Source organism: Phytophthora parasitica, assembly GCF_000247585.1.
Source record: "Phytophthora parasitica INRA-310 unplaced genomic scaffold supercont2.40, whole genome shotgun sequence".
Lineage (NCBI taxonomy): Eukaryota > Oomycota > Peronosporomycetes > Peronosporales > Peronosporaceae > Phytophthora > Phytophthora nicotianae.
In genome coordinates, this window is record NW_008649026.1 from 95,042 (window position 1) to 118,174 (window position 23,133).

At 50.7% G+C, this 23,133-nt stretch overlaps 8 protein-coding genes across 12 annotated transcripts; 5 read left to right on the forward strand and 3 right to left on the reverse strand.

Annotated features, from left to right (window-relative positions):
• On the reverse strand, nucleotides 1–1,402 carry PPTG_14045 (hypothetical protein). The gene has a single exon (XM_008910999.1). The coding sequence runs from the start codon at nucleotides 1,372–1,374 to the stop codon at nucleotides 346–348; it is 1,029 nt and encodes a 342-aa protein (XP_008909247.1). The 5' UTR covers nucleotides 1,375–1,402; the 3' UTR covers nucleotides 1–345.
• Nucleotides 1,403–1,945: 543 nt separating this feature from the next.
• Nucleotides 1,946–2,813, reverse strand: PPTG_14046 (hypothetical protein; the record flags this gene model as incomplete). The annotated part of the gene is made up of 1 exon (XM_008911000.1): nucleotides 1,946–2,813. One exon carries the CDS (start codon nucleotides 2,811–2,813, stop codon nucleotides 1,995–1,997), a length of 819 nt encoding a protein of 272 aa, XP_008909248.1. The 3' UTR covers nucleotides 1,946–1,994.
• An 893-nt stretch (nucleotides 2,814–3,706) lies between these two features.
• PPTG_14047 (hypothetical protein) lies at nucleotides 3,707–4,492 on the forward strand (the record flags this gene model as incomplete). Its single annotated transcript, XM_008911001.1, has 1 exon — nucleotides 3,707–4,492. One exon carries the CDS (start codon nucleotides 3,707–3,709, stop codon nucleotides 4,478–4,480), a length of 774 nt encoding a protein of 257 aa, XP_008909249.1. The 3' UTR covers nucleotides 4,481–4,492.
• Nucleotides 4,493–4,848: 356 nt separating this feature from the next.
• PPTG_14048 (hypothetical protein) lies at nucleotides 4,849–7,803 on the forward strand (the record flags this gene model as incomplete). Its single annotated transcript, XM_008911002.1, has 1 exon — nucleotides 4,849–7,803. The coding sequence occupies one exon, from the start codon at nucleotides 4,849–4,851 to the stop codon at nucleotides 7,801–7,803; it is 2,955 nt and encodes a 984-aa protein (XP_008909250.1).
• An 81-nt stretch (nucleotides 7,804–7,884) lies between these two features.
• PPTG_14049 (hypothetical protein) lies at nucleotides 7,885–10,044 on the forward strand (the record flags this gene model as incomplete). Its single annotated transcript, XM_008911003.1, has 1 exon — nucleotides 7,885–10,044. The coding sequence occupies one exon, from the start codon at nucleotides 7,885–7,887 to the stop codon at nucleotides 10,042–10,044; it is 2,160 nt and encodes a 719-aa protein (XP_008909251.1).
• A 97-nt stretch (nucleotides 10,045–10,141) lies between these two features.
• On the forward strand, nucleotides 10,142–14,110 carry PPTG_14050 (hypothetical protein; the record flags this gene model as incomplete). Of its 5 annotated transcripts, XM_008911008.1 has the most annotated exons (4): nucleotides 10,142–12,010; nucleotides 12,116–12,325; nucleotides 12,431–12,801; nucleotides 12,826–14,110. In XM_008911008.1, exons 1-4 carry the CDS (start codon nucleotides 10,280–10,282, stop codon nucleotides 14,108–14,110), a joined length of 3,597 nt encoding a protein of 1,198 aa, XP_008909256.1. In that variant the 5' UTR covers nucleotides 10,142–10,279. The 5 variants fall into 5 exon arrangements, with proteins under 5 accessions (XP_008909256.1, XP_008909253.1, XP_008909255.1 ...); XM_008911005.1 differs by having other exon boundaries at nucleotides 10,142–12,325; XM_008911007.1 differs by having other exon boundaries at nucleotides 10,142–12,220.
• Nucleotides 14,111–14,283: 173 nt separating this feature from the next.
• On the forward strand, nucleotides 14,284–16,317 carry PPTG_14051 (hypothetical protein; the record flags this gene model as incomplete). Its single annotated transcript, XM_008911009.1, has 1 exon — nucleotides 14,284–16,317. One exon carries the CDS (start codon nucleotides 14,284–14,286, stop codon nucleotides 16,315–16,317), a length of 2,034 nt encoding a protein of 677 aa, XP_008909257.1.
• Nucleotides 16,318–18,213: 1,896 nt separating this feature from the next.
• On the reverse strand, nucleotides 18,214–18,983 carry PPTG_14052 (hypothetical protein; the record flags this gene model as incomplete). Its single annotated transcript, XM_008911010.1, has 2 exons — nucleotides 18,214–18,737; nucleotides 18,923–18,983. 2 exons carry the CDS (start codon nucleotides 18,981–18,983, stop codon nucleotides 18,214–18,216), a joined length of 585 nt encoding a protein of 194 aa, XP_008909258.1.
• Between the last annotated feature and the right edge of the window lie 4,150 nt (nucleotides 18,984–23,133).

The window sequence follows — 23,133 nt, forward strand, 5'->3', positions numbered from 1 at the left end:
CATTCTAACGAAGTTCATCATGCTACATGTACACGTAGCAGAGTTTACATGTAATGTGCGTGCTTGCAAGACATGCTCGTTATTTCTGTCTCTTTGAGATTACACCATAATATGTTGGGCATCATAAACTAAACGCAAGAATACACGTATACACTGCAAAAGCTTGCGGCCTTCATCACCCGCCAGACGAGTTCCTCTCGTGTATCGCTAGCTGCTGCTCGTTCCGTCACCTTTTAGTGACGATAGTGGCGCAGCAGCACTGAACTAGTTGGATCCGCTAAGCCCCATGCGAGCTCGATCCAGAATCTACGTCTGCCAGCATCGTGGTCGCACGCCGACGATGCTTCATGTAAAATACGAGAGCGAGCTGTCATAGTTGATCGAGAACTCGTCCAGCAAGTGAAGGTACGACGCATACATGCGCATCCACTCGCCGGCAATCCTGTCCTGCACATCTGGATTGAACAGCGCGAGGAACACGCGCACGTCCTCCTCGCTCATATTGTTACGCATCCAACCGAGCAGGTGGGCGACAATCACACCACACTCGTCGTCACTGGTGAGCTGGTTAAACAGCGTGCTTAGCGCTTCATACTCTTCCTTTTCAGTCAATGTCTGCGTGATTAGGTGCTTTACAGCTGTCACCTCACCGCGCAGAAGATTCTCCAGCTCGTCAAACATGTGCAAAACGGCTTCGCTCAAGTCGCGACGCTCGTCGTGCACTTTTTCCAGTGCCACTGCCAAGGCTTCATCGTACGCATCGTAGAGCGTGGTTACGTTGTGTCCCACGCCGACAATTAGCGTACGCTCCTCCAGTAAATATTCTTTGAGTGTTATCACATGACGCACGTGGTTGTCAAAGCGCTGTAGCCATTTGGCTAGTGCTATTATCCCCTGCGGGGACGCGGTGAAAAGCTCCTCCTTGGCGATGAATGCGCGGACGCGGTTCATATCCTGCATAATAGGCTGGTCAAGTAGTCGGAAGCCCACCTCCGACCAGTCAACCTTGAGCACATCCTGTCCCCAGGGGACTGGCAGCTTTGGAGCATTGTCCTCGCCCTCGTCGCTGTTGTTCATGTCCCTAGACCCACTGAGAAGACGCAACACTGAGCGCACGAACGTGGACGAACGCTTGCGACGTTGGTGGCCGTCGTGCGTCTGCACGACATGGCACTGTTTCTCCAACCACGTAAGCGTCTCCTGCAGACCCTTCGACTTGGTTGTCACGGGCTCTGCGCTCTCGGGGTGGGCTCGACCCGCCTCCACCTTGGGCTGCATCACAAAGCGCTCCTGGTTTTGCCCCGGGACCTCTAAAGGGGGCAACGGCTTCCGCGTAACGGGCTCGGAATGCGGCGGCGGCATCGTGTCTGCCATAGCGCAGTTTCTCTTCTGGAAGGTAGTTGGATTGGGATTTTGTGTTGAAGTTTCGGTTGAGCGGGGCGTGATCTTTGTCACATTTCCGGATAACAGATGATTGAACTTGCACTGAGTAAGGGTTTTTTCTTAGAATCCGGATTCCCATGCGTATACCCGTCCACTGCGTTTCTCTAGAAGATACATGACATGACTGCAACAGTCACCTTTTCTCTGGAGAATATCTGCGAAGGAGTCTAGCAATGGTGGTGGACGGCCGTGCGTTTGCATCATGCGACGCGGTGCCGTCGGTTACTTAATGTCCGTGTACCGCCGATTAAAATGCAAAGGGCGTTCGCCAGGTTGGCCACCATTAGTCTTGGCCAAGACTTGGCCCAGGACAGTGCCTCCATCGAGAATCTAGACGCGAGATGAGCTGCATGGCTGTGTTGCACCTTACCACGGTCTGCGGTTGACAGCACGTTGACTATTGACCCATCTTGTTCCTGCTGGATTTACAATGATACTGATTGTAGGACAGCTACTACTGGCAAACTTCAGCACCAGACACCGCGTTGAATCAAGGATTGATCTATGAAAAAACTGTATTATGGTCCAACACTCCTGGCACTTTATCTAGCCTATTCGAAGCACGAGGACTTCCTAATGGGATCGATCCAAGACCGAGCGTACGAGACGCGTGAGTACAACATTGGCAAACTCTTTCCGCGGCCGCATACTTCACCATCGCGCCAATTGCGCCAGCTGACCACTCCAACCACTACGTCGTCGGCATCGTCGTCGGAGTACTCGATGAAGGCCGGGCCACCCGAGTCACCGTCGCAGTAGCCCATGCTGATCTGTCCACCCACGCAAATCATAGAGTCGTCCACTGTAATCTTGCCGTACTCGGCGCATTTTTCGTTAGTGATCAGCGTCGAATCCACACGCTGCAGCTCGTGACCTGCTAGCGCCGTCGTGCCCTCCGACAGACGTCCAGTTCCCACGGTTGTCACTGTGGCGCCGTCCTTGAAATCAGAGTCGTCGGCCTTGGCTAATTTCGCAGGCGTGATCGTCGACGCGACCTCCAGCTCCAAAATGACAAAGTCGTTGGAGAATTTCAACGCCTCAGTGAAATTTGGGTGGTTCATCACCGACACGACCTTGATCTGCTCTCCGTCCTGGGTGCCATTGTTATAGTGCGAGCCGATCGAGACCCAGCGGATGTCGTACGTGACGCAGTGCGAGGCAGTGAGCACGTGGATGGGGCTGATGAGGGTACCGCCGCAGAAGTTCTTGCCCTCCGCCGTTTTGCGCATACCAGCATAGTAGGTCTTCCTGCCCTTGGGTACCGTGGTTCCGCCGAGGATAAGCCTGCGCTCTACAGCATCAGTGGAGTCTGCGGAGGACACGACCGCTAAAGCGGCCAACGCAGCAACGAAAGCTGAGACGAACTTCATCACCAAGACCGGATTCGATGGCGTTGAGTTTCAGCCTACGAAAACCGAAGTGATGAGGTGTTCCAGTCGCGGTCATGCCATGCAACGACTCGTTCCTGATGTCTCGAGCAAGGAAAAGCCGCTTGAGGAACCAGGTTTTTCATGAAGATGTGCTCTTGAATTTCATCTGGATGTTGGCCGGTCACCAAGTTTGCACCATACTGGTTTGGTGCGAACTGTGGAAACCGCGTCTTAGAGAAGGATAAACGGCGTTATTAAAACAAGAGCCCGCACAACAAGTTTTTCAGACTAAAGTCAACACTGATAAGAATTTTGGATGATAATATCGGATTACATTTCCTATAATAGTGATGTGGTGGAGATGCTCTTGTAAGGCCAAAGTTTTCAAAACTATTTTTTGTACATGTAACAAGCAGTATGTAATTTATCACGTCCCTCATCAACCGAGACAGAGCAAGCGTATCAGCAAAAGGGCACGAACAAGAAGAGAGACGTTGCTGCAACAATACACGTCCCGAATACGAATACCGCTCGTGGGCTCTGTCTCGGCTTTTGAACACCGGTCGGTTCTGCTTCGTCACCGCAGTGACCGACCACTGGAGAAAACTACCGAGAAAATTTACCCATTTTAGAAAGCTTGTCGCGGTTCCCTTCAACATCATGGAAGCTTTGCTCAGATTTGGCAGATCCCATTTGGTGTCCGCAGGCCCAGACATTCGGAGCAACCGAACTTAGCGATTGCTACAAGCAGAAGCAGAAACTCGCGGTGAAGAGCTCCGCTTTGAGGAAACGAACCTAGCTATGATTGTCGAGTCCATCCAGATAGCAGTGCAGACCATCCTGAGCCATTTGAGCTTTTGCCGATTTCTGATCGCTGTTTGCTGTAGATCAAGATGAAACTCGCGTCCGCTCTCGTTGCTGCGCTCACTGTCCTAGCGTCGAGCTCGGTTAACGCTCAGACGTCGTCTTCCAGCCTAATCGATGACTTGGTCACCGTCCCGGTCACGGAAATTGAGGCTGGCAAGGGATACGTCGCTGGCGTTCGCTCCACCAAAGACGGCGCCAACTTTTGTGCGGGTGCTCTCATCGGCCCCTCGCACGTTTTGACCGTGGCGAGCTGCATTCCGAACAACATCCGGTGGGTATCGCTCGGTTCCGACTCGTACACTGGCGCGGATAGCGGTGAGCAGATTAAGGTCGTCGCCTACTTGGTGCACCCGAATAACACCGACTACCAGAACGACTTTCTGATCCTCGAGCTAGAGCAGGAGTCGAGTTATAAACCGGTGGTCCTGGACCCGGCCAAGACGATCGTCAAGTCTGGAATGAAGGGCGCTCGTCTCGGCTGGAACGACACCACGGCTGAAGCCGTGCAGTCCCGTTATCTGCAGAGCGTGGAGGTGCAACTCGTGAGCAACGAGATTTGCTCGACGGAGCTGAAAATTGACGAGGCCAATTTGTGCTCTCGGGGCGTCTCAGCCACCAAGTCATGCATGGGCGACGATGGCGGTGCGGTCATCGTGAAGAAGAAGAACCACGAGGTCCTTGTGGGTCTTGTTAGCAACAACGAAGGATGTGGTGAAGTCGGTGGTATGAGCGTATATTCACGAGTGTCTGCTGTGCGTCCATGGATCGACTCGATCATCAAGGGCATCTGCGTTGCTTAAAGACACGACCTCAGTAGTGATAGCGGTAGACTCCAACTGCCAAGTAATGAATCAAAATTGTTTTACCATCCAAAACGCGATTGTTTTCATGTTGCGATACTGATGCGAATCTGTCAAATGAAAAGCTTATCAAGTGGCAGATTGTCTTTGCCACTGGCGAAAAGTTAATCAACGCTTGTGTGTCAATGGCAGTCGAAGTGATGATGACAGACCCGAGACAAGTTACTGTTGCCTGTTTGTGAAGGTTACACTTTGACCCAACTCTTCGCACTTGCACAATTTACACTTGCTTCCACTATGGATTGCAGATTATAGTCCAGTAGCGCTTGACTTTGGTCATTTGTCAATTAGAAGTAGCAGGGGGCACGATGGAAGCTGGGGATGATAGGCCTGCGGGCATGATCCCGGATATCCTGCTGGACGGGGACCGCCTCAACATGCTACTGGACATTGTGTGCGCTGACTACATCACAGCGTGCTACGCCAGCCGCGAGAACGGCAAGCGTGTGGTTTTCAAAGCGCTAGAGAAGCTCTACATCTCGGTCCACGCCGGGGCGCCCATCATTGGCGCCGATACTCGAGTTCTACGTCCGGCACAGGACCCTCAGTTCCAGGAACGAGCTCTCACCTTCTACGAGGATATGATGGCCGAGTTTCGCGCTCGCAAACGCGCTCTAGAGGCCGCTACAGACGGCAACACGTCGTCATCGTCCAGAGGTCTCGATGACAGCGTTGTTCGAGAAGTTATGAAACCCAGACTATTGCAAATAGTCGAGGAAATGTGTCGCGAACGCGATCGCCAATTGGGATTCGGCGGGGTCTCTGCACCGTCGAGTTCTTCGACTTCTAGAGCTGCTACAGCTCCCGTTGAACCCGGAACCGCAGAGACAGAGGAAGAAATCCTTCCACCTACAACAGGGGAGATCAGGATGGAAGGATGGCTACGCAAAAAGGGTCAACACGTCAATTTATGGAGAGAACGGTACTTTATGATCCGTTCGACGCCCAATGGCACCCACTTCTTGTGTTACTTCAGGAAGAAAGGAGACAAGGAGCCACGTGGCTGGTACATACTGGGCCCTGGCACGACGGTGGATGAAGTGAGAGAGTCGCCGAGTAAGATCGAGACCAAGAAGCTCTTCACGTTCAGGATCCGCCACTTGAGTCACGCGAGTAATGATGAGGTGGAGGAGAGTGCAGAGTTGACGCCAGGACCGACCCCATCACGACTCGGGGCTGAGTCTCCACTGGACTCGGCTGTTTCTCACGAAACGGAGTTTGATGCAAGACCGAGTGTCAAGCGTGCCACCTCCAGGAAGTTCCGAAGCCGAGCGGCAGCGGCCGCTGCTGCTGCTACAGCAGCAACCGCCGTGGTGTTGACGGGTGGGTTGGCTGGTGTTGGTATCGGTGTGATGGGTATGAGTATGAGTGCAGCCGCTGCTGCGAGTGCTGGTGCTGCAGGCGCCATGATCGCTCAGAGTCGCAGTAAAGGTCCTATTGCACTGGCTGCTGAGTCCCTGGAGACTGCTGTGTGGTGGCGTAACAGCATTCTCGAGTGCATTGCTCAAGCTGAAGAACAGTGGAAGCGCTATCTGAACTGGTACATGGATCACGACCCCGACATGGAGGAGGGTAATCCACTACTGGAAAGCAGACTGCCTACTACTATATCGTCCTTCGGAGGGGGTGCTAGATCACGATCTGTATCGCAGCAATCTTTTGGAAAAGGTGGAGCACTCTCGCTTCATCCAGGACCTCGACAACGGTCGGGATCGTTTGGATCCATGCCGCGCTCTATCGCTAAGAGCTTCCGTACGTCTGCCACGTTCTCACAAGAGACATCATGGAAGCTCTACGAGTTTTCAAGTAAACTACGTGTAGACACAGAGCGTCAGAGTCACCAGAACAGTCTCCGGACATCCGCTCCTCCGCCTGCACTTCGTACGAGTCTCAAGGTGAACGCATCGCCTCGTAAAGTGTTCGAGATGCTCATGAAGGTCAACAGTCCATTCTACACATCCAACCATGTTATTCAGGAGGCGCGTGTACTGGAAGAACACACAGAGGACCACAGTGACGTGGTCTACTGGAAACTCTTCCCGACGTATCTGTGGCCAGTATTCGTGAGTGCTCGCGAGCTGTGTATGCTCCGCTATTGGCGCATGGAGCCCGACGGCTCGTACTTTATCTGCTTCCAGTCCACCACACATACGGGTTGTCCTCCCCATACTGGAGCTGTCCGTGCCAATATTATGGGTGGAGGGTTCATCATCTCTCCACGCGTGCAAGAAGACAGCGATAACCACTTTGAGGAGTGCTGGGTGACGTTGACAATCCAGATGAATCCCAATGGCTGGATCGACTCGACACTAGCGCGCTCATGGTACTACGTCCACGCCTACGGGGTCTTCTTTTTGGAAATGATCACAGCGATCACAGCGTCCGAAGGTCTGCAAACGCTCCGTCCAGTGACTGCAACTTCAGACAGTCGAAGAATGAGTGTGGGCGGTAAGTTTCCAGTCCCGAGTCAACAAATTGTGACGGAGAAGCAGTTCCCAATGCTTGAAAGGTATCGCACCGATCTCAGTGTGTTGCATGGGCTACCCACAAAGTTCTGGAGCGAACCGAGCGCTGACGGCTTCATGGTCCGTGGGCCACAATATTTTACTTCAAAGACGAAGATTCCATCAGCGCGACAAGCCTGTCGACTAGTGAATGTGGAGCTGTACAAGTCCAACGAACCGATTGAGCATATCGGAGTGTCTTCTTTCGTTGGAGACGGCTTCGATTCCACTGATTCGGCAGTGGAAGACCGTCCGTTTATCTTCATTATCAACTTTATACTCCCTGGTACCCCGCACCACTCGCTGGTGTTATATTTCACACCGGAAGATCCGTCCGAGTTGAAGAAGAACTCTGTGTTTGCTGATCTTTGTCATGAAGTGCTACGTGGACCCAACGATGAGTTCCGAACGCAACGTATCAAGCTGATTCCGCGTGTTGTACAAGGCACGTGGCCTATTCGAGAAGGCGTGGGCACCACTCCGGCCATTCTAGGCACCAAGATCTACCAGAAATACTACCAGGGCAAGAATTATCTGGAAGCGGACTATGATATCGGCAGCAGTACAGTTGCCACGGGGGTGTTGAACCTCTTGCTGGGCTACGCTCGGGACCTCATCATCGACTTGGCCTTCGTAATCGAGGCACAAAGCGTCATGGAACTACCTGAACGTGTGCTGGGTACTGTGCGTCTGGACTGCATTGATTTGCGTCATGCTGTACCATTTACCAAGAAAATGGGTAAGGACAAGAAAAAGTAGAAAATTATTTTTTTACCCAAAAACAAAATAATGACAAAACCAGTAGTATTGCTCAATTAGCCAACGATAATCTGATTTTTTATGTCCTTGTTTGACATGGCAGCAATTGATGCTGCTCCTCCTGCGCTGTGGGCGTTCCTGTATCCGTGGTGTCGAGTGTTGCGTGGTAAATTGCACTTAGAAGGTCGCACAGCTGAAAATTCGGCGCGCTGGGAATATCACTGGGTAGCGGTGAGGCTGCCACATTCACCCGAAAAGGTCGAAATCAATGCGCTCTGTCGGATTCGAGAAGCTCTGGATCTGCTCGCCCGAGTCGCAATTGTGGACAATGCTGCGTGGCGAGCCCTTTTAGTGCAGCAGTGTCGAGTTCCAAGGGATGAGGACGATCAACCGCTCGATGGGGACTTGCATCCACGGTTCCGCTTCGTGTTCAACGAGAAGTTCGTGGAGTCTGGCGCTTTGTCGCCTGCTGCAGTGTGCAAACAGTTTTTTGTGGCGGCGAGTGTCCAGCGAGGAAGTGACGACTATTTGGAAGCTAGACGAATTTTGAAGGAGGTGGAAATGACGCTGGGGAAGACTCGATGCGTTGATTCGGTCCCGTTCGAGCTGCAATTTGAGCTCCTGACGCTGCCTGATGAAGTTCTCGAGACTCATCTGCGTGATCTCAACGCAATGCTCAGGATCCTCCAAGCTAATCAACAGTATGACGTAAATTCTACGGGTTTCTTACCTCTGACGCTTGAGTCGATTCGCTTGGACGTCGGAGAGGTGAACATATCTTGGTCACTGACGCAGAGGTTGACGAACTTATTAAACTCGGGGCTTCCGTTCTCGCTGTTTGCGTTCTCGTTAAAGAAAGCTACTGCTGAGAACTATGCGCAAATGCAAGACAGCGTTGGAAAGTTTTTGCGCACAGTATTGTGTGGTCAAAGTCTTGCCGGTGCTGAAAGAGGTGGCGTCGACACACTATCGGTCGGGTGTCATGACTGTAATGGATGGCAATTTGCGGCTTTGTGCTCTACTCTTGGCTCTGCTTCAGTTACAAAGCATCTTCGACTGTATGGTGTGTTTGGCATGTCCGATACGGAGGAGACGAGGAGGTGGAAGTGGCAGTGGCTCACGTATGCGCTGTTCAGAACGACCACTGACTCAACCGTGGAAAGAGCACTTATTACAGCAGCTCAGCTGACACGTGAAGACACTTTGGCTATCGCTGTGGTGATCCACGCTAACTCGCCACCAACTGCAGCGTTGAACAACATCACAAGCGAGGAAAACATGCTGAATATTCGAGACTGGAGACGTGATTCAGTCGGCCACTTTCTTGAAGGTACAGAGCTCATACTTGTCAATCCTGGCCAAGAAAATGGCGTCAAAGGCCGGTTATTCTCTATTTTACTGGAATCAGACTCGTGGCTTCATATTGTGAGCGACGAAGGTGGTCATTTCCACGTGGTTCTGCCAGGATACGGCGTTGCTCGAGTCGACACACAGCCAGCCGAGCAGCGGCTACAACGAAAGGATGACTCAGCTCTCGGTTTGAAGGCTCTGACGCTTGCTTTGGGCCTTCACTTTGGTGATGATGGCGGTGAAGTACTTACAGACTTCTTGAACCTAATTGGGAATCCCTTACGGTCCCTCGCGCTCTACGCCGTCGGGTCATATCCACTTAGCATGGCTTCCATTAGCCAAGCATGTCCTCAATTAACGGACTTGTTCCTCGAGGGTATTCAACTCAGAAACCCGAACGATTTCTGTCTCGATATCGAACGAACCAAGTCAAAGTTGAAGTGTCTGGGTCTCGTGAACGTCTTTACGTCCAATGAGCAGATAACGCGTCTCGCTGAAGCCGTCGCGACTCCTTCGAGTCAAATTGGCCAGCACCTGTCCGAACTCGGACTGTCTGGGTCCGCGGAGTCGTGTACTATCGACGACGCCAACGTCCGAGTTTTGTTAGCCATGCTGAAGACCAATCGCAAGCTCTCGTACCTCAGTCTCGGGTTGAGTCCGGAGTTGCAGACCAAGTACGACGAGGCATTTCAACTGCATCATGGCGAGTCTCTGCCAGTGGTGCAGAATAAAGTGTCCATTGCAGCCAAAGCTGCGTTTTTGAGTGCAGTACGAGGCCCTAAGTGCCAAGATTCCGCCTCAAATTCTCTGGACGACGCTGTTCTGAGCCTTATTATGGCACTTGCAGCTACCTGTGCAACAAGGGCAGTGACAATTCACTACGATGACTAACATGCATGCGTTGCCATAATCCGTAAGATTGCGCTTTTTTCATATATGATACGGTTTCGGGGAATTGCCACGTGGAACTTCGAATTTCAATGTGGCAATTTTGTCAAATCGCACCATGCTAGCGCATGGCTATGGAAAAGGATGGGTCACGGCGTCCGCCGCAAGTCGCAACGCAACTCAGCGACGCCTCCGTCAGTATCGATCTTGAGTCAAAGGAGACGACGCGTGGTGGATCATGGCTACCCCCGGCCCGAAGGAGGCGACGACCAGTGAGACGCAGCAGGACGAGGAAATAACTGTGGAGGGCGAGAAGGGGGACGTTAAAACGATTGTAGAGGAGACCAAAACGGTTGTGGAGACTAAGACGGTTGTGGAGGGTGAGGAAGTGACGACTGTAGAGCAGGTGACGGAAAATACGATTAAAGAGCAAACGGTTGAAGAGCAAACGGTCGCGTCGGCGGAGGAAGGCGCTGCTATCAGCGCTGAAGCCGTGGAAGAGATTGCTAAGTCCATCGCTACTCATGACGCCGCTGTGGAGATCGACTACTCCGTGGCCGCCACTCTGGGGAGCTCCGTAGACGGGGAGAGCGTCAAGACTGAGGATTTCGCGGGAGAGGAGGCCTTCCTAGAGGAGAGTAGTAAGAAGGCGGAAGTGGATCTTGCTGCACTTGCTGCTGCGGATGAAACTGCTGAGTTGGATCGCGAGGTAGAGACTGAGACCACAGAAACCAAAGAGACCTCGACGAAGGAAGCAGCCTCCACCATTGAGATGAAACTCGAGGCTGAGGAGGGCGACGTAAGTGCCAAAGAACCCTCGGAAGCGGACGTGAACTCAGCTGTGGACGACGCGTCTGAAATGGACTACTCGGTCGTTGCTACGGTGGGCAGCTCCGTTGACGCAGACAGTGTGTTCAGTCTCGACGACATGCGTGACTCGACCGATGGAGACGCGGTGGAGGAAGAGAATACTACGCAACAGGTGATAAGCACGGAGACCAAGACAACAACTGAGCAATCGGAGAGTACGTCTGAAGTGGAGGCGTCTGCATCGGTGGATTTTCATTTGAGTGACTCAAACGCCTCGTTGGAGACCGATGAGCCGGAGTCGGAGAAGACGCCGCCCAAGTCCGTGATCTCGCGCTTGTCTGATAAGACAGAGGCGCACCGTACGGATTCAGCAGCGAATTTGGAGCTCAAGACGCCCTCACCGGTGCAAACCATCGTGCATCACCTCGAAGGGCACGAAGAAACGTCTCCAACAACTCACCGTACTCCGTCGGCTGCAAAACTGGATCTAAGCGGTTCGTCGCCGGTGAAACAAGTGGTACATCGTCTGGAGACCCACGAAGAAGAGGACAATGCGTTGGACAGCCTCAAGTTCCGCACGAAGCGCGAGTTCTTCACGGAGAAGCAACGCAGCATCTCTGTCAGTGCTGAACGGGAGAAGTATAACGCTCAGATGGCTCAACGTGCCAAGGAAGAGGCAGAAGCCAAGGAGCGACCGAAGTCTCCTGTTAAACCTAAGAAGGGCTCCGTCGTGTCAAGTGTGCGCAACATGGCAAGTCGATTCGAGAAGAAGGCAGAGCAATCTCTAGACAACTTGTCGTTCCGTACAGTGCGCAGCTTTTTCCCGACTGAAAAGAGCATCCACGTTGGCGCTGAGAAGCAGAAGTACGAGGCTTTGGAGAAGGAAAAACAAGCCCAGAAGGAGACGGAGACTGCAACCGAGGCAGCATTCAGTACACCGACGAAGCCCACGCGCTCGGCTACGCTCACTAGCGCTCACACTCCTGAGCCGGTTGCTCGTCGATACACCGTTACTGAAGAGAGTCCGGGCGGTGTACGAGGCATCGCGAGTCGGTTCGAAACCAAGCGCGCGAACTCAGTGGTCACCGCTCCCGTGCGGACGATCGACTCGTTTATCGTATCTGACAGCGAGGCCAGCGTTCGTGTATCTGCTGAGAAGGCCAAGTTTGAGAACAAGGCCAACACTTCCACTCCGATCAAGCGGACGATCGATTCGTTTATCGTTTCTGACAGTGAAGCTAGTGTCCGTGTGTCTGCGGAGAAGGCCAAGTTCGAGAACAAGACGAGCACGTCCACACCTGTCAAGCGCACGATTGATTCGTTTATTGTCCCAGAGAGCGAAGCCAGTGTCCGTGTGTCGGCGGAGAAGGCCATGTTCGAGAGTCAGCAGAAGTTCGCTACACCAGTCAAGCGTACGATTGATTCGTTTATCGTTCCCGAGAGCGAGGCCAGTGTCCGTGTGTCGGCGGAGAAGGCCAGGTTTGAGACGCCGGAGAAACAGGTGAAAGCTACCAAGCGCACGATTGATACGTTCATTGTGCCGGAGAACGAGGCCAGTGTCCGTGTGTCGGCGGAGAAGGCCATGTTCGAGAGTCAGCAGAAGTTCGCCACACAAGTCAAGCGCACGATTGATACGTTTATCGTGTCAGAGAACGAAGCGAGTGTCCGCGTGTCAGCTGAGAAGGAGAAGTTCGAGTCGCTGGAGAAGCAAGCCACGGGTCCTGCTACGCGAACCATCGACACGTTTATTGTGCCGGAGAGTGAGGTGAGTATTCGAGTTGCGGCTGAAAAAGCGAAGCTGGAGGCGTTGGAGAAGCAGAAGCAGAAGGAGCTGGAGGAACAAGCGGCGATCGAACAGCAGAAGTTGGAACGGGCCAAGTTGCTGGCAGAGGAAAAGGCGAGGCTCGAAGCAGAGGAGAGGGTGAGGTTGGAAGCAGAGGAGAAGGCGAGGTTGGAAGCTGAGGAGAGGGCAAGGTTGGAAGCGGAAGAAAAAGCTCGACTGGAAGCTGAAGAAAAGGCCAGGCTGGAAGCTGAGGAGAAGGCCAGGCTGGAAGCTGAGGAGAAAGCTAGGCTGGAAGCTGAGGAGAAGGCTAGATTAGAAGCGGAAGAACAGGCCAAGCGTGAAGCAGCGGAGAAGGCTAGATTAGAAGCGGAAGAACAGGCCAAGCGTGAAGCGGCGGAGAAGGCTCGATTGGAAGCTGAGGAGAAGGCAAAGCTAGAAGCAGAGCAGAAGGCAAAGCTAGAAGCCGAGAAGGCCATGCTGGAGGCTGAGGAGAAAGCACGATTGGAAGCGGAGGAGAAAGTAAGACTGGAAGCTGAGGAGCAGGCTAGAATTGAAGCGGAAGAACAGGCCAAACGTGAAGCGGCGGAGAAGGCTCGAGTTGAAGCGGAGGAGAAGGTAAAGCTAGAAGCAGAGCAGAAGGCGAAGCGGGAAGCACAAGAGCAGGCCAAACGTGAAGCCGAGGAGAAGGCAAGGCTGGAAGCAGAGGAGGAAGCTAAACTGGCAGCGGCGGAAAAGGCTAAGCTTGAAGCTGAAGAGAAGGCCAGACTGGAAGCTGAGGAGAAAGCTCAACGTGAAGCCATCAAAGCGATCGACGAGGCTAAAGCTACAGAGGTAAAGAGAGGAGAAGAAGTTGTAGAGACCGCAGTGGTAACGGAGACTGTGGTAGCCACCGTAACGGAGACCGTCCAGGATGCCGAGGTGATAACGGAGACCAAAGAGACCAAAGAAACGCTGATGATCCAGGAGACTGAAGCCGCTACCGATGGCGAAGTGGTCGAAGTAGTGCAGGAGACGAAGGAAATCACAACAACCCAAGAGGTTACGGAGTCTGAGGTGGTGACAACGACTGAGACCAAAGAGACGAAGCAGGTTCAAGTGACGGAGGAAGTAGAGACCGAAGTAGTTCAGGAGGTTGATGTAGTGCAGGAGCAAGTGACCGACGTCCAAGACACCAACGAGACTGTGCAGGCTGATCGGGAGCCTCCTGTCCGCTCCCCCAGCCTCGTGGAAGTTACAGTGGAGCACCAGACATTCGCCGACGTGGTCTCTACTGCCCAGCACGTGCACTGGCTGTCCATGCCCGCCACTGCCAACCCTGCACTCGCGCGTCTTCACACGGTACTGAACGACCAAGACCCGCTCACGGCGTACGCTCTGTATCCTACCAGTCCGACGTCCTCGGCGCATGCAGCGGACGAAGAGGAGTTGCCGTTGCCCCATATTCCCACGTCCGAGCCGCCGTCCCCAACTAAGTGAGGAGAAGAGTGTTTGTCAAGCTAACCTTTGGTGACGAAGTGCAATTACCAACGCTCCCGTTTACTTGATTGTTTTCGCAATATTCGCAATACAAAAGTCCGGTATCTTTGAATGCTCACGTTTGCAGCGTTGCAAATCCGTAAGATATCCCACTCACTTTGCAACCTTCCAAGATGCACCAAGCCGTCGCCCTTCTTGAGCCTTGGTGTGCGGTTCTTCGAGGCCGGTTGAACGTTGAAAGTCGATTCTCAGACAACTGGTGGCTCTCTGTGCGTCCTCCGTTGTCGCTGCTGGCGATTCTCAACCGAGAAGCTGCAGAGATTCGACTGTTGCGAGAAGCGCTGGAGCTCTTGAGTCTCGTGGCAATTGTCGACAACGAAGCATGCAAATTGTTGCTACTCGAACGATGTGGCCTCAAACTGGACGACCAATTCGATGAGGAATTCACCCCGAGGTTCGTACTCCGCTTTGACGCGGAACACCTACGCTACAGCGCATTGCTACCGTCCGCTATCCTTCGCCAGTTCTTCCTCGGACGGTGTACCAGTGTAGCCTTTCAAGACGCGGTATCTGCTATCTTGAAGCCCCACAAAGGACGTCAAGAGATTGTCAAGATCTCGTACGCTTTAGCGTTCACGGACTTGTGGAATGTGGGGCAGTCGGCGCTGTCGGCGAATTGGAGGGAGCTGTTGGCCACGATGGACGAGATCAAAAAGCATAACGAAGAACGTGTTGTGGACGGGTATTTTACGTACGAGCTGGAGTGCGTACAGTTGTGTATCGGTACGATTCCAGTCTCACGTGAACCACCTGATGTGGCGTTATCGATGTTGGAGTTGCCTTACTTGGCCATTTCGGAGCTTCAACTGACACTGGAGCAGGAGCTGCAGATCGGATTCTTTCGGTCGGGTGAAGTGCATCCAAGCGATCTAACGGCGCAGTGTCATTGCGGTAAGTTATTTAACACCATCTTCTGCGGCCATGGACCGATGATTGAGTCGCTTGTCATCCCGATGTTTGCAGTGGACGATCAGATCTTTTCCGGTTTGTGTGCGTCGCTGGTCGACGCTTCACGAGTGCACAAGTTGACGATCAATGGAGCATTTCGTTCACTTACACCGGCGCAGCGTACGTGGCGTTGGCGGTGGCTTACATACGCTCTTTTCAGTGGTGCATCTAGGTCGTCTATTGAAGAAATCAACTTGGTTGGAGTCCAGTTGAGCCGTGAAGACGTTGATGCTGTAGCACGCGTGCTTGCAACAAACTTACCCGAGCCTAATCAAACTTCTGAAGGGGATAGTGTTGAATACGTGTTCGTTCCGACAGGCACGAGTGTGAACGTCAAACAATCAATTACCAGTCTGAACAGCATCTCAACACTGGAAACTGCTGAAGATTTCGTATACCGTTTGCTCCAAATTGACGAAGAGAACTGTCGATTCAACGTACTAGTCCCTGGACGTGGTAACGGCGTCATATTGTCGGATCAAGCACATAAAGTGTTCCCAGAAGCATCATGTTCTGCTGGGATAAAATCGCTGTATCTATCGATTGACAGCAATGCGGAACAAGAAATGCTCGTGCTGCTTCGGTTTCTACAACTGGTAGGGTTCTCGCTACAAAAACTTTCGATCCAGATGGGTGTTGTTGCGGCTTTTGACGTTCAAGCTATTCTAAAAGCATGTCCAAGACTGGATCAGCTCTACCTCGACAATATACAGATTGACTTGGATGTTTTGATGCTCGACGTGGAGAAGGGAAGTGCAACTATCCGAGGCTTGGGTCTTACATACTACAACCCACCTGTCGACGTTGTCACTCGTTTTGCGAAGAAATTGGGAGATCCAAGTAGTGCACTGGCAAACGGGATGCGTGAGTTGTGCTTGAGTGCGATGAGTGAGGAGAGTGTGCAGGCGTTCCTCGATATGCTCAAAGCGAACAACAAACTGGAGTATCTTGAATTACTCGTGTCGCCGGCGCTTGTTTACAGATATGCAGCTGCATTTCGACAGCATCACCGAGAAACGCTCAACATCGAGAGGAAAAAGTTACCATTGCGCTGTCGTCTGGCATTCCTCAGCGTTGTCCAACCTGTTTACGACATCTTTCTTCACCTCGACAGCTACGTCATTCAACAGATCTTTGAATTTACTGCTATCAATGCCAAGCGCACAGTTTGTTTGACTTCAGGAGAAATGGGGCTATAGGCTCAACAAATAAAAAAAAGTCATGCTGTGCACGAAGAAGCTCTGAAATTTAGTATATTTAAAGCAACTTCGACCGATTCTAGCCAATCGTAGGGGTTTAAATGCTGTCAACCAAGTCGCGCAACTTTGCTGCCAACTCGATTTGGGGACGGATGTCTCGACCTGTTTGGCGTTGCCCTTCCTCGATTCCAAAACAAAGAGACCGGATGCTTAGATCGAGCGGAATCTACGAGACTTATCCCCGGAAGTAAAGTTGCGTCGGATTCCGCAAATTTTATCCTCCAAGCATTGTCTCAGCTTAGTAAGCTGACCCGGATCACAGTCTCCCTGAGCGGTTGCTTGACTAGGTAGTTAGCGGGTGTTGGAAGATTAAGCTCAGTATTATTACTAAAAAGATGTATTAATTGTGGTTATCCGGTAATTTGAATTGACTGACAGGTATTTACTCGTGTGCGAAATTTTCAGGATGGCTGGTGGTCATTTCTGGACTAATGCCGTGCTGCGCCCGGGAAGCTCTGGATATTTGGATACTGAATATTTAATATTATAATATTTATTAATACTAATGAAGTACATACCGTAACAACCAAAAAAAAATGAAACTCGTTCAAAGTATATATTTTTAAAGAAACAAACTACTTTTTCAAAAGAAATTCTTTAATGCACATTCAAAAAAGTGTTTCTTTTTATATTTTGAGTCAAGTATCTGGAGGGACCGACAGTGAAGGCACGCTGCCCGGTCCGAAAAAGGAGATCATGTCACCTCCTATCATCAACACTCCCCATGGATGTGCTGAGAGCATGCTGCCAAAAGGTGAGGCCCAAACCCAGATCTCAGAAGGAACCGACAGCGTAGGTGCTAAGGAGTGCTTGGCACCGACCATTGTCAGCGCTCATAACGAATGCGTTGGGGACATGCTACCATAACCGAAAAGCAAGAACAAGACTTCGAAGAAACTGAAGCGCGAATAAGGATGGGCCCCCATTTCGCTAGCGACACTGGGAAATTTTACTTTTCTTAGTTGAGAATTTGATGTTTGCCGTCTCTAAATCAATTTCATACGTATCCTAGTGTTAATTTCGTATAGAGTACATGTGCTGTATCGAGATACATGTATATCTGAAGCTGGACGCATGACATTTGTGTGGTTGTATTTACTAACTACTCCGTCGTTCCAATACCTATGTTGAAGCCATAAGGTAGCTTGAATGTGACTGGATCACATTCGAGGTGAATGTTGTTCTAGGCCGACTGGGTCAACATTCACCCTTTTGGGCATACAAGAAAACAGTTTATTAGTTTCTGCGTCATTTTAACATATAAATATTCGCTCTTATAGTTACAGATATATCCATAAAAATGTTATTTGACAGGATCGTTGACGCTTTCCGATCGCCCCTAAAACTCTGGATATAAATATCCAGAGAAATGTAGTTTTAGCCAATGATAGTTTTTTTTTGGAGATGCATACGAAGCAAGCCGCATTATTTGGTTTGTGGGTGCTCTTGGTGTTTCTTGATGCAGATGGCCTTTTAAAGCAAATTGCGAAGTGAGGACTAATGGTCCGTGAAAAGGATCCCATTACGGTATTGTGCACTTTTACCCAATTAAATTAGGGTGCGGATTATTTTTATCATACTTTCGGCTACTTTCTAAGACGTGTAATTTCGACTCTTTTTTATGACGGTGAGGCGTTTTTCTATGACAAGCGGCTATATTGTCTGACATGCGCTAACTATACATTGATGTTCGGCTTAAGTGTATGAGCAAGGGCTCTTTTGTATGACAGTGTTTCCATGCAAGTTTTTTATTTTATTTTTGGGTTAGTTTTATAGTTTTTCTGTTCGTACTTTACGTAATCAAGGATGCATTATCCATGCAGGCGTAGGGTAACGCTAGTTGGGCACTAAGTTATGCCCCATCTGGAACGAGTAGTTGACGGTCCTGGCCAGCTCTTCAATTTGCACCGGTGGCGCTGCCTCCAGTTCTTCGTACTCTATGTCCCAGAGCCATTTACTGCCGCGCATGAAAGGAGGTTTGATTTTGCCAATGTAGTTACGCTGTGTTTCCTCGTCTTCCTCGTCGCTGGAAGTTTGCACTGTCAAAATACTCCTGTTAATCACACTGGCCGACTTTTCCGTCAATCGCTTGACCAAAGCAATGACCGAATACTGAGATTTTCTTGTGCCGTCGAGATCGAGGCACCGTGTCTTCTTCCGTGGTCGCCCTGGAGGTTTACGGGCTGGGACATTACGAAGCATCATCTTCAAGTCCAGCGAATCAACGAGATGTAGAGTCGCCAGGATATGCGCACATAGCCACCCAGTTTGGTAGAACTCCTTGCAGTCACATTTGTACTTGTTCCGGATGCGTTCGATTTTGTGAACACTCCATGACGGAGAGTCCCAATCATGGCGGACTGAAAATTGTGCTATAACCTTTACAGCGTGGAGCGACAGATACTTCAGAGGGATATTTTCCACTGTCTCATTTCGCCTAAGAACCCCCTCAAGGGAGCCTTAGTAGGTCCGAGTTCTAAACCCATCTACCTTGGTTCCAAGGGCGTCGTCTCGCACTACGTAGGGGTTAGCGTGGAAGAAGTACCGATCAATGTTGCTGAGTTCACGGGGGCTTTTTCCTTTGTGTTTCGGGTGGTGGTTATCATCTTTGCACAGTAGCAAAGCGGTCGTTAGCAGGTCAGAATGTGCAGGTCCTGATGCGAAATGCCGAATAGGTTCAGTGCCAATATCCATAGCACTTGCTATCAATATTTTGGGCAGAGTCCCTGCCAAAACGTGACCTGTTGCGGCCCGAAGATGGCTTACTGCAGTAGCCTTTATCTTCCGATGATGCGGTTCAATAGGATTTTGATTCGGCACAACCCCTGGCGCATCGCTCGCACTGTAAAACCATAAATCCCAAGGTTCCGTCAGGTACTCTGTCTCGAGCCATTGGGCGTATTCGACTTCACCAAGAGTAATCCAGTTATCGACCACCAATCCACACAAAGCTTCAAATTGGCTTGCAGTCCGGGCCTGACTCAGATACTCGAGTTGAGTCTTAATGTTCTCCTCGTAGCTCTCCTTCTCAACCAAATGCCCCTTTTCTCACGCGCCTTTCTATGTAGATGCGGCCAATAGTTCAACAACTTTATCTCTGGCAAAATTCGGCGGAAACGATTTGCAATTGGACGTGAGTGATCCATAGAACCGAAACGAGGACACAGGGAACCGTTGAAAAACTCCAGGCAGCGGTCTTGGCATACTTGAAAAAGTCGGTTGTAGGCGAATGCTGTTTCGGTACGAACAAACATGAAAGCCGCGGGATAGAAGGTCTGGTGGTATTTTTCTGTTTCACCGTAGTGCACCCCGAATGTTCCAAACGAAACCATTTTCATTGCTGGATTCCGATTCGCTGAAGAAGGCGTCACATCTTTCGATGAAGTTTGGAGTGGACGGTGCATCGGATTCGGTCTCAGTCTCGTATTCGTCATATGATGAGTCACCAGAGTCATCTGAGTCTTCATGCGTTGATTGCGATCCATCCGGGTAGTCATCCAATCGACGCGTTTCATCGTCCAGTTCTTGCACCCGCTCCACGTGAAAGGCAAACAACGACCTCGAGATGGCGGCGCATAGCAATGAGAAGCGAGATGTAGAGGTTCACTGAAGCTTGGAGTCGATCAATGGGGTTCATCGTTGAAATTTGCGAAGTGAGCTGCAATGTGCTTCCATTGTGTAGCATAACTTTTAGTTCTATACACCTTAACCTGGGTTAATAACATTCATTTTTTTTTTTAACAAACGACGAGTGTTGCTTGAAGTTCCTACGTAAATAACGACTATCATCAACTTTCTTGAATTTGTGACCTGTAACTATGTGGTTTGTGGAGAAAGACCCTGCCTTCCCTTAATTCATTTCTGACGATATCATATAAAGTAGCCTCGCCATAATTGAAAACTCAAATTAAATACGGAAATCATAGAAAGTAGCCGCACATAATACAAAAAAGCCTACGTCTTAGAAAAAAACCTCTAGTCGTAGAAAGTAGCCGGAAACGTCATAAAAAGAAACTTTTCCCATTAAATTATTTGAAAATAGGCACTTTTCCTTCATATCCATGATTTTAGGAGGCCTGTTTAATATACACCGCGCAGCATCGCCAATGGTGAGCATCGCTTGGTAAGGGGAGGGGATGGGGGGGGGGGGGGTAAGCAACCAGTTATCCGCCACTTTTGTCAAAAGCGCGAATTTTGGTATCTCAGGAACCAGAGCTCGTACGGACAAAAGTAGAGTACCGTTCGAAAGCTAACGATTCCTGCTACCTCGCTGAATTTTTGGAGTAAAACAGGGTCGTTCAAGCCACTAAAACCCTTAATTGCGTTTGGAGACTGGTCAGGGGACCCAACCAGTTGTCCGCCACAAGGCCTTTCTACAGATTATCCTGGCTTTCGTAAGAGCCATATTTCACCTTTTTCACTTTTTGCTGTTGAAGAATTGGCTTCTCGTAGACCTGTAGATGCTGCAGCCTTGCGCAATCTTCTCGGCAAAGTGGCTACCAAATATGGCTGGGGAAACGAACTCACCTTGAGTCGCACTACCATGCCTTCGGTCAGATTTTTTTCTCTCTTTTTGCGAGTTGCTGGTTGAATCTAATGATGCGGAGTTGACAAAGTTATTTCTTACGAAGCACTGCTCAAGACTCGGATTTTTGGCAGAAGCTCGACACTCATCCCAGTCATGACTAAAGTTGCGCAAACGTTCGCGTGGAGCGACATCGGTGAAGCATTATTGGAGGTATTGGGCAAGAATTTTTGCAAGAATTTTTTTTTTGTTACGAAAGATACGGTAGCTCGGGCATGGAATTGCTGTTACTTGTGGCTGGGGACTCAGGTGATGGAGTTGCTAAGCAAGCCTTGATCCATGCAGCTATTGCCGACGAGGATAACGTTTTGCGATCGCGTGACGCGATTGAAGTTTTGTGGGGTACTGTCGGACTAAGCAATAAAAAAATTTCGATGGCGTCATGAAGAAAATTCACAAGAAGGAGCCACAAGAACTTGGAGAGTTTGGCGGGTATTTTTTGCGTTTTATCAACGAGTATCATAAAGTACGAGATCGTATGAGAATCTCTCTCGTTGGTGTCAACCACACCACCTGATTTTGGCGGTCACTTTGCTCTGCGGGGATGAGGCCTGTGTTAGGCTGTGTTTTTGGCTGGACATCTACTGTTGGTCGCCTACATGCACTCTGTGGAATGTTGAAGGAATCCACAACACCCAGTTTGGATGGCTATCCAAACTGGAGCCACTTCCAGGAACGTGCAGTGTGGCCAGTAGAGTAAGTTCACGGGGGTTTTGTAGCCATAGGCTTTCCTCCTTTTCACAGACACAGAAGCTCGAAGGAGCTTAACATGAATCACTTTGCAATTTACTTGCTACAACTCAAACACTCGTCTTCTGCTATTCAGCTCTCGACTCGCTCAAACTCTAAGTGCTCAAGAGCGCTGGCCCTTCCTACACTCAACACGCTCTTAGGTTATGAGCCCAACTACTTCGAGACTGATCCAGAATGGCCGACGGGAACAACGCGATGGCGGCGCCTCGATTCGGCAGCAACAAACCTCCTAAGTACGACGAAGAAGGCGGCTTCGACCTCTACAAGGCAATGCTGCAATCCTACCTGTCGCAACGGGAGTGCTGGGGCGTTCTGGACGGCACCGTTGTGCTTGATCCCAACGCGGCGGATGCAGAGAGGCAGATCTTTACGGAAAAGAACGCGGTCGCGCGAGATGCGTTGCTTCGTGGTGTGCTTATCAAGGATGCGACGAAGATTTGCATGCTGACGAGTGCACGAGAAATGTGGGTGGCCTTCGAGCAGGAGAAGACCAAGCGTGCGTTCTCGAATGCGCTGTACGTGCGCAAGAAGCTGTATGGGTACACTTTCACTCATGGTATGGACATGGATATGTACCTCGACGAAATGGAGGCCATGCGGCGCCAGCTGCGCAACATGAACGACGAAGTCTCGGACAATGACATGGTGAAACTGATTCTTCAAGGAGTTGCTTTCGAGTACCGTGGACTTGTGAGGATGTTCGACAAAGACGTGCGCGACGGTAACATGCCAACGCTGTCTGAAGTGTTGAATACACTACGCAGTGAGGCTGAGGTGGATAAGCAACGGAGCGGCATGACCAAGAAACCTGCTAAGTCGCCTGATAGTGCCAAGATTCTACAGGTGAATGAGCAGCAGCAACCCTTTGGTGGCAAAGGGAAGCGTCGGTGGAAGCAGAACAATAACAAAAACAAAAAAAGATTCAAGGGAAAGAACGGGCAGGCAGATGGGGAGACCAGAACCTGCTTCTTCTGCAACCAGCCCGGCCATCTGAAGCGAGACTGCAGTGAATATCTGGAGGCGAAGCGACAGAAGCAGACACACAAGGTAACCAACAGTGCAGGAAAGTCGGAAGGGAAGAAGAAGTCATCCTCGTCAATGTCGCTAGTGCGTTGGAGTGGAGCTGGTGGCGGTAAACCATCTTCGATTGGCATGGTTGTAATGGGTGGTTCTCTTGGTGATGATCGTAAAGGGCAGAAGGTGATTGCGACAACTTTTCAGGGCTGTGACTCGGCTTACGACGAGTGGATGATCGACTCCGGTGCTGGTGTGCATGTATGTACTGATTGGACCGCTTTCTCGAGTTTGCAGGAGGACTCTCTAACGTTCATTGGTTGGAAAGGCGACACCAGCAAAAGCGAGGCATATGGGCAGGTAAACATTTGCACAACAGATGTGGTGTCTGGAAAAGAGGTGAC

Bases quoted from the DNA above. Each gene is read 5' to 3' on its own strand.
- PPTG_14045 (XM_008910999.1), bottom strand. From the start codon at position 1,374: ATGGCAGACACGATGCCGCCGCCGCATTCCGAGCCCGTTACGCGGAAG.